The 15,473-nt window shown below is 39.3% G+C and overlaps 1 protein-coding gene across 1 annotated transcript; it reads right to left on the bottom strand.

Annotated features, from left to right (window-relative positions):
* Positions 1-924: 924 nt before the first annotated feature.
* LOC135698059 (facilitated trehalose transporter Tret1-2 homolog) lies at positions 925-11,905 on the bottom strand. Its single transcript, XM_065217923.1, has 3 exons — positions 11,403-11,905; positions 2,408-2,503; positions 925-2,351 (listed from the first exon to the last, which is right to left on the bottom strand). Exons 2-3 carry the CDS (start codon positions 2,489-2,491, stop codon positions 960-962), a joined length of 1,476 nt encoding a protein of 491 aa, XP_065073995.1. The 5' UTR covers positions 2,492-2,503; positions 11,403-11,905; the 3' UTR covers positions 925-959.
* Positions 11,906-15,473: the final 3,568 nt, after the last annotated feature.

Genomic DNA, 15,473 nt, shown 5'->3' on the forward strand with positions numbered 1-15,473 from the left:
ATATATTTAGAGAGTTTTGTACAATTTTTTTGAATTTTATCGCTTAGTTTGTATATTCATACCGAATACTTTTTCGAGCATGATGCATAAATTGAAACTGCCTACCGTATACTTGTTGTGGCAACTGGTCGTAAATTTTGAACGCCTTTTACAATTTTCTATTAAACAAACTACAAGGGACAGCCCTATGGGATTGTACGCAATGGCGACATACGACTACGTGGTCTTATATAATACATCTTATTTGTTAACTGCTTTGAGCGGGGTTGTCTCTGCTTATACTCTTTAGTATGACGCACTTGACATAGATGGCCCACAGCGACTCACGAAGAGCTACTGATTCCAATCAATAGCGGTGCGGCAAGAAGCCTTCTTCTATGGATGCTAATATTGGCTGCAGCTTGAAATCTGTGTTAGGGAAATTGCTTTTTGCAGGCAACTGATGATAATTTTAATTATCATAGCAACCGTTGCACACTCGTGCAATTTCCAATAGTGACATTTTGAAAAATGATAAAGAAATATAGCTTATCGATTGGTGATAAAATTATGAAAATTAGTCCAGGGGCAGCTGAGTTATTAACGTTCAAAATCTTTCATAATTTTATTACATGTTCCATTTTTGGTTTCCACAAAGTGTACTCCCATATAGAAATCATAGACGTAGTCCTACGTCAAAACGGATTGTCATCAAGTTATGAAAATAGATTTTATACATAAAAACATTTCCTACTTTATTAATCATTACATTTTGAGAAAATTGATTAACAGCAAAAATACTCGAGTAGAACTTATCAATAATTACAGTATAAAAAATATAAAGTCTGTGGCACAAGTAGCTTGCCATCGCATCTTAATTTTCTAAGTAATAATTGCCGCTATTCATTTTGTTGAAAGCTGCCCTTCGATCAATCTTTGATGAAGGATAACTTTCTAAAGGAATATCTCCTCCAACAATATCACACCTTGTTTTGAACTATTGCAGTTTTTTCAGTGGGCCGCCATCCAGATTTGAATGCATTTTCAATCTCCTGCAGGGTACGGTTTTTCGTTTCCGGTAATATCATGTACAGAAGCAACGTTCCGATCAATGAAATTATTCCATAGATCATGAAAGTACCATTAATTCCGACTGTGGAAAACAGTGATGGACCCGTTTTTATCACAACGAAGAAGCAAACAAAATTAAATGAAGAAGTCAATCCAGTCCCAATACCCCTGGTTGCAACAGGGAATACTTCACCGCTCATGCACCATGGTAGAGGAAACAGTCCAATACCGATGAATATGATGTAACTGATTAAGAAAATCAATGCCATCCAGGAGATATTCTGATAGACTGGAATGCTGGTTTGAAAGTAAAGGAAAATAGATAACCCTATGAGGCTTATAGTTGTGCCACTGCCGCTCAACATAGCCAACGGTCTTCGACCAAACATTTTGAGAAGGGCACATGCTATTAGGGAAGTAATAACTCGAACTAAGTCTACAATCAACATGGCCAAGTATTCATTGATATTGCTGCCGATGGTTGTCTTCATCAGTGAAATGGAATAGAATGCAACAATGTTTACTCCAGAAAACTGCATTGTGAAGAAAAACACCAACAGTGTGATGAGTGGTAAAATAAATTCCTTTTTTAGCAAATTTTCCTTGAGAGTGGGCATTGGATCCTGTGAACCTCCAGCCGTACATGATCCACTATAGTTTGCTACCATATCTTCGAATTCTTTCATTGCTTCCGCATCATGTCCTCTTAGCCAACGGAAGGCAGATTCGGCTTCACGTCCTTGTCCCTTGGACATGAGCCAAGACGGGCTCTCAGGACAAAACACTACAAATACATAACTAACTACCATGAAGAATGAACAGTACAAAGCAGCCATCTTCCAATGGAAAAATGTGCCAAATAAGTGCGATAAGAATATTCCAAACGATACGGCAAATGTTACACCCGCCAGCAATATTCCACGATATCTCGGATGGCTGGTCTCTGCTATGTACACAGAAGCTGGCGGTCCAACTAGTCCGCAGCTGAATCCAGTAATAAATCTTCCCACCAAGATCATATCATAAGTCAACGCCACAGATAACACGCAGAATCCAACGGCAAAAGAGATACTCAAAATTAGATGCGTCACTTTTCGCCCAAACTTTTCCATCAGGAAGCCACCCAAAAGGCATCCAGCCGCCATCGGAAGAGGTGCCATGGAAGCAATCCACGACGATTGATCGTTCGTAATCTGGATGGTACTTTCCGGCTTCTGTAATTGTGGCAGCAAAATCGCCGAGAATCCATTGGTCATCCCGGCTGCAACACTAGCGATGATGGGCCCCGTTGCTGCGATAATCTAAAATATAGGTCATGATTATCAAAACAAGGAAAACACTCCAATAGTAAGGATACCTGTCTTGTCAACGGGGAGAACCGTTTCGTAGCGACATCGCTCTCGATGAACGATTTGTCCTGGATAGATTGCCGGATGACCATTTTCGGCTAAATCTGGAAGATGAGAAAAAAAGGTATAACAGTTTATTGCCCTAGTTTACAACAGTCCAGTAACCCAAATAGATAAGAGTGAGTGCAATCCAACAGCAGGGAAAAAAATGCGTAGCTGACATAGATTTTTTATAATGTGTTCAAAAAAGTATAATGTAAACATACAGCGCTGATAGCGAGTTCATAGACGCGAGCTCTTATCGTAAAACTGGCTAATGGATTTAAAGCGCACGGAAGATTGCTAAGAGTTTCATATACCATATGAGTTTGAATAGTAAACAAATTATGATATAAGTAAGGTTGTAATTAAAACATATGACCAAGATATAAAAAAATGCGATACAGATATTTGATAATGATGATAATGATAATAACCTTAAATGCAACCATATTCTTTATCCTGGATAATAGTTGATGCAAGTTTTATTTTTATGTCCCCCTCACTTTTAAAATTACAAGGGGCAAAAAATCAATCATATTCAAAATCGTCACTCCTAAAACAACAAAAAAATTTGTTTTTATTATTAAATTATTAATTTATGATTACATAATGTTCATGGAATTTTTTTTCGTCTATTATTGTTTATTTTTATTTTTATTTGTCTTGGATTTTTGAACTTTGAATTGCTCAACCTTTTGCCCCTGAGACCATTTGTCCGATTGACGGATTATCTCTTGGACCTATATAGACTATATAGATATAGACTACGAACTGCCGACAAAGTACCACAGAAAGTGCAAGATTTTATATCCCTGCCGTCAATATAAGTAAAACGCAAATGGTCGCTGATAATTTTCTTCCTAGCCAATTGCATAAAACTGACTACATATGTTCAATTTGCTTCACAGCTATATTAATAAATAGGCATATTAATCAAAGCTTTGTATCGTTGATCAAAAGCCTCTTCTTTTAAAACGGATAAGAACATCCCTCCAGTTTACTTATTATAGCAAACGATCATTATGACAAATGACTTTATAACAAACGGCAATATACCAAACGACACTATTACAAACGATGCACCTTTTTATCGTCCCAAACCATCTTTTGCGATAGCATTCAAATCCTGATTAATGATAATGAAATTACATTGACTTTAATAAAATATAATCAAACGAGATTTGAACAAATTATCTCCATACAGTATCATACACTGTTATCAACAACCGATTGAAAAAAATATATATAAACAATTATAAAGTCTCACTCACATTTCAATCGAACTTGGGACGAATTAAAACAAATAATGTAAGAAATAATAAATTCTAGCGCATGGTCCATTCTAGTTTTTTTTTTCTGGGAAATGATCCAATCTGAGGAAAATATTTCTTGCAAATGGTACGAAGGAAACACTCGATTCCTTGGTATTTCAGCTTAAATTTGATTAGATGTTTACAACTGAGCAAACACTGTTAGAGTACGGCAGTGTGAAAATTGAATAGAAGTTGAAAATGAGCGAAAGGCCTTTCTACCTACCCTCTCCTAAAGACCATTCTCTAGCTAATAAATTATCACACTAAAGCTTCATGTTAGATAGCATTTCCAACCAACTTTAAAAATCGCAACTTTGAGTTGCCAATAATAAAGCAGCTCTCTAACACTCTGTTCACATGCAAAAGTTGCCGATGAAAAAGACGTTGCCGATAATAGTCGCATGCAGTCGATAAATTTGGAACGTTTTAAAACAGTTTTAAGCCTTTCTATCGATTTGAATGGATAGACGTGGGGGAGGTAGCTCATCGATTCTTCCGGTTCGCCTCCTAGCATCGTGCTATAAGGTACCAGGCGATAACCAGGGTAGTTGATCGATAGCTCGATGACGTCATTTCGTTGGCGTCTGCTATGGGAAATTCTCATAGCAGGCGTTGACGATGGGACGTTGTCGAGCTGTTGAATAGCAACTATCGTGGTAACTCACCGATTATCTGTCGATCTGCCAAATTTGGAAAGACGTCTGCATTGAATTGTCTCATATAATAATATTCCGTCCACTATATCACACGAAATTGCGAGTAGTTGAGTGGAATGGAGATAAGTTAAGCATTGGGTACAGGACCAAGTCTCCCCTGGGTGGTGCCAGAAGATGAGCGCAATAGAATCATCAAGTTGCCATGAGGCACGGAATGAGACTATTGCATGGCTGGGTAGTCAAAGTCTTCCATTCGTTAGTCATTTCAGGTGGATTAGAACAGGTTTAGGTTTAGGGTGGGCGTTGGCCAGATTTGGATTTTTCGGATATAATCCTAAATAGGACCTAGATTATTTAATACTTAATAGGCTAGTAACCTCAACTTCTGTCACAATGTTTCATTGTGACTAATCAACACTCAATGGGTAAAATATCAAATTTGCGGTAAATTTGAAAAAAAGGGAACTTGGAGTGTAAAGTCCACTGCCCACTGGACGATTCTGAAGCCTGACCAAGTGAGTGGGTTACGGGTTTATTTGATTGTACGTCATTTACAAGTTATATATAGATACATTCATACCATTGGCATTTTGTATTTGAGATAAGACAGAGACAGGATGCGGAGGGCCCGCTTAGGGGGAGCGTAACCCATGTTATGGCTTCCATTTATTAAATAGTTCAGATAGGCTGGAAATGATAGGTTCATGGTGAGAAAATGTACCATATGGTGCCCGTTCACTGATCAAAATTAGATTCAAATCGTCAGGCCCTGCCCTGGAATAAGGGAATTGACGATGATTTGTCAAGTTTCATTTTGCATTTGCATATAATTGTAAGTTTAGGTTTGCTTTTGTAATTGTAAGATAGATAGTTTGCCTCAATTGAAACATTGAGTTAAACATGACGAATCATACCTCTAAAATAGTAGTAGTTACAGTGCCGCATTATCTAACTTTTGTTTTGATTGTTTACATATAACTAATACTAATACCTCCTTGTTTTCTCTCTAATTTGTCTACTATGTCCCACCATCACGATAAGAGATGAGCTACCGTACATGGTACACGCTCATATACACTCCCAAAATAGTATGCCGCAAGTAAGTATATCACAGAGGCAACTAAAGATCCAGAAACAAAAACCGAAAACGCTGAACGGCAGATTGGTTTACAGTGGTCGACCAGGGTGTGTGCTGATAAATTACAAAATTACAATTACATCATTATTCCATACATCAGCTTGAATTACGTTGATCGATATTAGATTTTTTTTTGCTGTGCACTACACCACCAGAGCCAGCAAAGTTCAACAATCCATCGTTGCTTATGCCTTTGTTGTCGTTTGGAACCAGTTTTGCGAGGTAGGTGACGATTGTGCGTATTTTTCGCGTAAATTTTGAAAAGGGCCTAGCCTGAACAATACTTAAAGAGCAAATTGAAATATTGTACGTCGCGTGAAAGTGGAACTTAATGAAGGCCTAAGTACTTTTTCGTAGTTTTTAGTTTTCGGATTTGAAAGATCGTCGGTTACAGTGGCCTGCTTACTAAGCAGAAAAACGCGGTCCCAGGTCCTTACATATCAAAAAGATTTATAGTAAAATCGCTTGTGTATCGTGTATTTTGCGAAACTCGTTGTTGTCGTTGGTTCCGGGTTTGAATGGATACAAAAATTAGAGCAACGGTATTATGTGATATGAGGGGCTCGGTAGCCTTAGAGCAACCGTTTTTGCTTACTGAGCAGAACATCATGAGTCTAATCTCAGGCCCATCCACAATCAAGATTCGTCAATTGTTTTATTTGTTAATATGACTGCATGGTAATAACAGCAACTCGGTGATTAAAAAGGTGCTCGTCTGCCTAGTGGCAAACGTTTTTGCTTACTGAGCAGAAGACCGTGGGTTTAGTCCCAAGCTCCTTCGCGTTATATGATCGTTAGGACATTAATTCAGCTTATCGTTTACCAAAACGAACCCTGCTGCAAACCCAACCCTCTTATCCAACATCCCAGTGATTCCTCGTGGAAGTGCAGAGGTGTTCTCGGCTTCCATCAAAGCGAGTGTCATGTCAACACAATCCTTCCCATTCCTTTCTTGACCTGTGTTCGGGCGCGGCCGGCGCTGGTATTGCCTAATTTAAGATCACCAGTTTTTACACATTGAGGATGATTGCTAGTCCCAAGCATCGTCTATTGGTTCTCTGTGTAATTACAGCTGATCTGGCAATAACAGAGTAGCAACCGTGGGCGGTCAATCAAGCTCAAGCTCAAGCTCAAGCTCTATCGATTTGAATGGATAGAACAGCAGGCAGCAGATGGATGTAAACAAATAAACACTGCATGCGACATGTCGAAAAAATCGTCCAGAAGCGCGAATGGTGCTGAGCAGTTGCACGGAAAATGACAAATCGGAAAAGCTCGATTTCCTCCGATTGGCATAAAACGTTGTATAAAGGGTGTCCCATATCAAATTGCATCACGGAAAAAAACGCTGTAGAAAATTACCCATTGGGTATTTTCTCTTGAAAATTTGGGTAGACAAAGTTTAGAGTGTATTGTTTACACTATATTTTTATCGCTTTCAGTTTTTCGATTGTTGGAAAAAATGGCGTCACCCGAAAAGTATCGTCGCGAATTGATTTTGCGCAAGCACCTGAAAAATCCTCAACTCTCTCATCGGGACATCGGAAAACAACTCGGAATCGTGCAGTCAACAGTGAGTCGTGTGATTAAACGTTACTACGAAACTCTGAGCATCGAACGGAAGGAGAAATTGTGGTCAGAATCGATGTTAGTATTCAGGATCACAAGCGTGTCGTGAAAGCGTTTAAGCGGAATCCCAATGCTTCGGTCAGGGATGTGGCCAAAAAGTTGAACCTGTCCAAATCTTTCTTTCAGAAAGCCAAGGACCGGGAAGTACTGCATACGTACAAAGTGCAGACGAACGGCAAAGCACGGTGGGAAAGTCACGGGCCCGGAAACTGTACATCCAGATGCTGACGAAGCCTCATTGTCTCATCATGGATGATGAGACCTACGTCAAGGCGGACTTCCGACAGCTTCCAGGGCTACTGTTCTTCACCGCCCAGCACAAGTTTGATGTTCCGCAGGACGTAACGAGGCAGAAACTTTCAATGTTTGCCAAGAAAATACATGATTTGGCAAGGGATCTGCTCATGAGGCAAACGGAGTGATCCAAGGGGGACGAAACTCCCTGATTTATTCAAATTGTATCAAAAACTTATGTTTATGTTGATGAATTGATTTATATCTGAATAAATCCATTTTATCCGATATAATCGCGCTCAAATCTCTAAAATGAATACTATCGTTTTTTATCGATCACATCTCTAACATATCGGATCACATCTCTACCTATAACATAGAGATTGCTAAAGTATGATTGTGTCAGTGATTTGTTTTCATCGGGAAAATTTTCCGCTACGAAGTTTTTTTTTTCCCGATGAAAACATTTTGCGTATACGTATACGTGATGTAGTGTGTGTACGATAAACGTCAGCAATCTCTATGACAGATAACGATATTCTGAGGACGACGAAGAAGGATCGTCCCTTCGCGAATAGCTAAAGGGTGATTGTGTCAGTGATTTGTTTTCATCAGGAAATGATACGCGACGTAGTGTGCGTACGATAAACTTCAGCAGTCTCTATGTGATTGAACAATGTGAATTTGTCGTCTTTTTCGTTTGCTGTTATATGGTTGACAAAGTGAAGCATTGTCTAATTGCAATAGAGAAAAAAAAAGCGCGAAAAGATGTGAACGAAGGTCTTTCAAGTCGGAGATGGAAGAGGATCAAATCAAAAGAATTTCGGTCCGATGGCTGGATTTTGAAAGAATTCGATTAGGAGTGGAAGACCAGATCTTACAAAAGAAATGCATGGGTTGAGAGCATCCTACGGAGAGTACCAGAGTGAGTTTATACAGGTTTATCAATCGGGGAATGGTTTGGGTAAGGGTTCGAAAAGGTTGGCACGATCGGGGATTATGGGCCGTAGAAGAAGATGGTAGAGCTCGGTATGACACTGAGAAACGCAATCTGCTAAATCCCTAATCCGGTCTTATTTAGTCCACGGCGAGGTCCGCGGTAATGTCCACACACTTAGAAAATTTGATGTAAATTTAGGTGCTCTGAGAGTGACATATACGAGCGTCAATTTTGACATAAAATTGATTTATGACAAAATTCAGATCAATCAAATGTACTTTTCGTCGAGCAACGAACTTTTCAGTCTCGGAGCACTTAATTTTACATGACATGTTTGTTTACGTCTCATCCTTTATGTCAAAGATGGTTTCCGTCACGTGTAAAGTTAGTTATTTCTAAGTGTGCATGTCATTTCAATAATAATGTGGACTGAAACTGGCGAGTGAAATGATTGCGAAACCAAATATAATATACAAGTTTTCCTCACCAAGAACTGCATTGCCAAACTGCCATTCCATGAAATTGTGATTGACCGAATTGGGGATCTTCAACTATTCGGTACGAGATTGGGTACTTGGAACTATTGAGAATCATATTTATTTCCGCACAAATTTTAGAAAATATCAGAACGCAGCAGCTGTTGCTGGCTAGTTATTGGCGAATTGAGCCTCGATTAAGAAAGTGACAGACAGTCACACTGTTTTACACACTAAACATAATATGAGCGACCAGTTAGATAATTCTGATTCATTCAAGATTATCGATGAAAAGTGGATGAAATCGGATGATATCGGCAAGCGCGTGTTATTATTCATTACAAATCGAAATTATTCAAATAAATCCAAATTATGATACAAATTTTATTGAAATCCCTGGATTACTTTTGTCCCCCTCGGAGTGAGCCGTTCGTGACTACCGGGACTGTAAACGGGGAGATCTACCGGGGAGATCTGCTTCCTCTGTTCAAGCAACACGAGGGCCCTACGATCTTCTGGCCGGATCTAGCTTCTAGATCTAGATCTAGATAAGCTAACGGGGTCTCTTTCATACCCATGAAACCCCCAAACGCAACGGAACTAAGGCCCATCGAAAAATACTGGGCTATTATTGAGCAGGCACTACGGAAGCATCCCAAGGAGGCCAAATCTGAGGAAGACATGAAGAAAAAGTGGGTTTCCGTACCAAAGAAGCTACAACCAGATGTTGTACAGAACCTAATAAGTGGAGTTAAGCGTAAGGTGCGAGCGTACGGTTATGGACTTAATTATCTTAAAGATAAATCGTCCATGTGGGTCATCATCACTGAAAGAGTAGAGTAAAATAAACTATGCTTCCGAATTTAACTGGACTGGACCACTCTTTATTCGTATAAACGCAGTATAATTTCCGTGAAAATTAAGTTATTAAAGTAGCATTATTTTGAATAAAATTAATGTACCGTTAAACGGGGGTGATATTGATCATTGAAATAAAGTTGAACACTACGCCGTTCAATTTTCGTTTCTCGACAATCCTTATTGATGATATTGTTTTTGGGTAATTTGTTTAGTATTTTATCAAGTAGATTTAAATAGGTAGAACAATGCTGTGGAAGGGATAAAATATGCAACTTTTAACTGTTCCTTATAGTCTTATCAGAATTAGCATTTATTCTGGTGCAGTCTTCGATGAAATTACTTATTTTATTTTATTTCGCTGAGTCTGAATCTGAAATCAGATATCATTGAAATGAACGATTTAGTATAATAAAAATAATTTTATGTGAAAATTTTATGTTAATTCCTACATTTAGGCGAATTTTATAGTATTTTTCAGCAAAATTGCAGTTTTTTCGCCCCCTTGTTTTACGAGTAAAATCATCACTATAACTACACCCTGGAAATTACACCAAGCCTCGAAAATTAATTCCATAAGAATAAGGATAAAATCATTTATATGCTTTAGTTAACGAATGCTTGATCATTGTATGTATTTAATTACCTTGCTCCGACAAGTATCATTGGACTAATCACGATGTCATGAAGGATTTTTCAAACATGAGTAGCTTCTTGCGGTAATATTGTCACAGTAAGCTTGATCGTTCTCCCAAATTGGATATACATTATAAAATGCTAAAACAGCTAACTTAAATTTCTTTCGTTTTGATGATGATGAAGTATTGTTTCTTAAATTTTCGGCTTAACCATTTCGAATACCTAAAACCCCAATTTTTCAAACGATCCAATTGTACTAGCACATTAAAAACATTGGCATATGTCTAATTGTAAACATGCGAAAACAACTGTGGAGTTTTTCTAGGTGTGTGAATCTTCAATAACCCGCAATTAGAATAATCGATCACGTCTATTTTCTACGTTAAATCTGCAATTCAATATTGCATACAAACAACTGCGATTGTCATTGTTCAAATTTATTCAGACAAGCCTCCGATATGGGTATTCGTACGCTTGTTAACTGCCCGCTTTATGTGAATAAATCAATTTTGTTCCATGCGTTCCTACATAATAATTTTAAAGCTGGAATCAACACTAAAGTAAAGATCAGTAACCAGAATAGTCTGAAATATACTGATCTAAATAATAGTAAATCTGGTTTATAAACCACTCACTTCATGCGCAAAAATCAAAAAATTCAAGCATGTTGAAATTCTCTGGTATACCTGCTTCGCGGGACATTGTCCCCATGGTATGATATACGCTTTTGTACAAATACATAGTACATACGTAATATTTGTCACAGTCTACAAATTAAGACGGTTGCATTTCATATCAGCTAAGATGCCATAAAACACGTTATCAATGTCAGCAATGATTCTTCACGACCTTGTCAAGAAACCGATTATGTCAATACCGCATATTGAGTTCATTTCCAGCGTAAACATGCTGTTGAATCACCGTGTAAATCATCTACAGACGTCGAAATTTGCTTCTCGCCACAACGATCAAATAAATGAACACCTAAAAGCATATACCATTTCATCATCACTTCTTCATGCTTCAACATCCTTGAGAAACGACTTTCGTTCCACCACCGTCGATCGACTGCACTTACCTGAATCACCCAAAACTCAACGAACTTTATGCTCTGCCGCTGTATCTAGGTCACCAGTGTGAGACGTAGCTGTGGCCCCGAAAATTCGTCTCCGATGCAAGCGCGTGGTGTAGATCAGCTGTTCAGCGCACGCTAATCATCTCCACTAAGGGACAGCAAAACAAAAAAAATCCTCGTCACTCGTACCGTCTCGAAAAATCAATTTTCGTCGTAAATAGCCAGCTATTGCATACCCCAGCGATCTAATTCGGATTTGCAAGCAAGGGTTTGCGGAACAGCAAGGCTGCCGGCACAAAACTATTCTTCCGACTAGACTCGGCGAACACTGCACCCGAAGTACATACAGCACAGAGTTTCTCACTCTCAGCACTATTCAAACAAACTCTTGGTATGGCGACTGATGCATCACTTTCCACTTGAGAAGCTCCTCACCTTTGCGTGGTTTGGCATTGATTACAAGTCAACGTTACAGCAGCAGTAGCAGCACTGTGTTAAAAAATCGTTACCAAAAGAAATTGAACTCTGTTTTAAACTGGTGCTGATATCCACACGATATTAATTATCATGTCGGTTCCTCGGACGAAACAATCGCGCGTGCGCAGCTTATCACACTAATCGATTACACACAGCAAAAAAATAATTTTGATATCACGTCAAAGTGGATGCACTACAATCATGTCGAAAATATGGTGTAATATTACTTGCTAAAAAGGACAAAATTATCATTAATACAATGCATGAACTGACATTACGCTGCTTTTACTGCATTTGTTTATTTATGTGGTCATAAAAATTACATGAAATTTTCGACATGATTGTAGTGCATCCACTTTGATGTGATATCAAAATTATTTTTTTGCTGTGCAGTTTGAATTTCAACAACACTCTAGCTGCGCGTCCATGTGGTTACGGCGGCGCTCGGAGGAAAAAGCGCAGGTCAACCGTCCGTCCGAATGTGTGGCTCGTAAGGGACTGAACTGAGCATTGGCCGTTCGACGAGTACGAAGATTTGCGCTGTTGGAGAAATGTGAGAGCGCAGTAGCGTAAGGTGTTGGTCTACTAGAAGCAGGGTTGAAAAAATCACCAGCATTCACTATGAAATGACTTTGATGAATTTTAGTGATGAACGTGGGCGTCTTAGTGGAATACCTGTATTAAGAGAGAGAGAAAGATTACTAATTTCCATTTAATTCAACTACCTTATTCGCTTATCCTTGACAGATACGCGTATTTCGTCTACGTCGTCAGTCGAGTATTAGTACAAGACACTGAAAAAGTCTGCACATTTTAGACGAAATACGCGTATCTGTCAAGGATAAGCAAATAAGGTAGTGGAATTAAATAGAAATTACTAATCTTTCTCTCTCTCTCTCTCTTTATGAATTTTAGTTATTTTTCTTCAGCCCCGACTAGAAGACGATTTAATCTTATAGGCCTAAAAAACGTGGCCTTTCGCTGTCATCTAGATAAACGTCGTGATGTTGCCCGGTGAGATACCGGCAGATAGGCTGACTTGCACTACCACTTCGAATATTCTTGTGAATCTCGGATACTATTGTGATTTCAGGCATGAAGTTTGCCTGGGGAAGCAGTTTTGTTATTGTATGTTTTCCGGTAGCTTGACAATTATACTCCGGGAAATGCGAAGTTTCAACAGAGGAAGGCTTCCAGGTCGTATTATCTATTTGTCCAATAATGTTTTTTTTTTAGGTTTCGGTAATTATCCCCCAAAGTAAAAATCAAATTTATTTAAAGTACACTGAACCCACAGTAAATCAAATGGAAGTGATACACGATTGGGGGTGACCCATAATTGTGAGAGCAGTATACTTAATTCGAAAAATACAAGAATTTCAAAACTTCTCTCTCACACCCAGCCATTCAAAAAAAAATTTAATCTGTACAATCAAATCGTTTTTTAAGGTGGTCGCGAGATGCCAAGTTGTATAGGCCTATCACAGACAAACAGACGTAACTCTTCGTTCTGGATAATTTTCCACCCATTTAACGATTGATTTGAATATTATTATTTCCGCAAATTACTCACCGAATTTTTTTTTGTGCATAATATCTAGATCCTTACAATTTTGCAGGTTAACAGTTTCTTGTTCGTTTTTCATGTTTTCTTGAAGCTTACTTATTACTAACGTTTATTATGGGAAACCGATCATTCGCGGCGGACTTGGGGTTAGTAAACACATTCATCTACGCTCAGTCCTCAGAAACTTTCATACAGACTTTTGTCATTCATACGCATAGCACGCATACCTTCTGACAGGGAAAGGGGTCATTAACCTAACTTATCCTACTTAACCTATTGATTGTGATCCGATTGTCAGTTTTCTTATATATGAAGAAACTTGCGTACTTCGTTACTAACTAATGAATGGTTGAAAGTGTACAATAAACCATTTCCTATGATTCCATCTTTCTTCATCAATTACATTTTTAAACTTTTGTGACCGTTTAGTTACAATGTCCTAGGTTTTAATTTGTGCATGTTGTTTTAGGAAGCTGTAGTGTTTTTTCAGTGTCAGTGTTGGGTTGGTAGGATTAGATTGAAATTGATATTTTTATAAACTTAAATGGGCGAGACAGGATTGAAAGGGTGTTGTAATCAACTGTGGTAGAAAAACTGAATAGGCGAAGGAGATGATATGGATGGGTGGTGATAAGCTACAAGGAAAGAAAATGGAGGAAATAAGGAACGAATTGTAAACTGGATGGGAAAAGGAGAGCTTTTGATAGCAGGGATGGTGAACCATTGCCAGAAGTATACCGGCGTTCGTGCGTACAAGACGTGAGTGGAGTCAAGACTATAGTGAACCGAACAAAGTGCCTCAAAGTGCAGTGAACAACCTCCTTCTGTTCCGTTCAGGAACTTTTTTAATTGTTCCACGAACATCCTCACGATCGGCACGTTTCGACCAAGTCAGTCTCGACTGTCTTGGTCTAAAACTCAAGGACCTTCCACTCTCCGGATTTTAATTGCCAGAAAGGAGAGCATCCTCGGACTCGGAAGTCCTAATCGTTAAGGAGGAAGACCCTCCTCGGCTCGACAAAGGTGGCCTTGTCACGGTCAGCTGATATTTTCCAACGAAGGGAGATGCCGTTGCCAACAGAAAAGGCTACTTCGGTAGCTGCACAGGGATCGCTACATTCCCTGGTTGCGAACAGCCATCGTAACGCTCAAACACAAGCCACCGATCCGCCATTGTCGTGACCACAGCTCCAGTCACCAGGCGCCATCTTCCAGCCCAGTTGAAGCCACCGATCCGCCATTGTCGACGGAGTGATCAAGCCACGGACCGCCATCGCGGTCAAACAACATCGGCTTCAACACAATCACTACCCGCGAGCGCTCGCCATCGTCCGGCAAACACCACCGGTACTTACCAAAGAAGCAGAAACCCATTGAACACACCCCACAATAGCCCAATAAAACCATCCGCACCATAATGCCATTTTAATAAATTTCTAGACTTTTTCCACCCACACTTTAGCTTTCAATTTCACCATCACTAGAGAAATCTTACAGTTTCTGCACACTTTGTTCCGCGAACCCCTTCCGAATTACCCAGTAGCATGCCGGCCCTGTGACACAGTTCAGGCACAGACAAACAGACATAACACATTGAATATTTCTCACTGTAAAACATCGTCGCTAAAACATTACCGCCATCGTCCGCTGGTTTTGGTATTTATTACGAATTTCATAGCGCCTCTCGAATGCTTCAAGCTCCTTGTTCCGTATATGTTGCTGAGCTGGCGGCAATACATTATACGATAGAAACCATCGCCCCACTTTCACCAGATCACTACTTTATTTTTACGGATAGTTTCAATTCTGTCGAGGCTATTCGCTCTATGAGGCCGGTAAAGCACTCCTTGTAGCTTCTAAGCTTCTAAGTGCTTTATCTTTAAGATCTTTGTCATCACCTCATTGCTTGATTCCGGGCAATGAGATGGCGGACTCACTTGCTAAGGTGGGCGCTATGGAAGGCTATATGTCTTCTTCTTCTTCGCATTTCAAGCTTATTGCATATCGCATATTAGCTTATTGCGTGCTCT

The sequence above is a fragment of the Ochlerotatus camptorhynchus genome, unplaced genomic scaffold (genome assembly GCF_037179485.1).
Source record: "Ochlerotatus camptorhynchus isolate MF236.1 unplaced genomic scaffold, CSIRO-AGI_Acam_v1.1 ptg000008l, whole genome shotgun sequence".
NCBI classification, from domain to species: Eukaryota; Metazoa; Arthropoda; class Insecta; order Diptera; family Culicidae; genus Ochlerotatus; species Ochlerotatus camptorhynchus.

Coding starts and splice junctions, on each gene's coding strand:
- LOC135698059 (XM_065217923.1), bottom strand. CDS start 2,491: ATGGTCATCCGGCAATCTATCCAGGACAAATCGTTCATCGAGAGCGAT. Junction 2,352..2,407: donor TCTCCCCGTTGACAAGACAG/GTATCCTTACTA, acceptor CCTATATTTTAG/ATTATCGCAGCAACGGGGCC.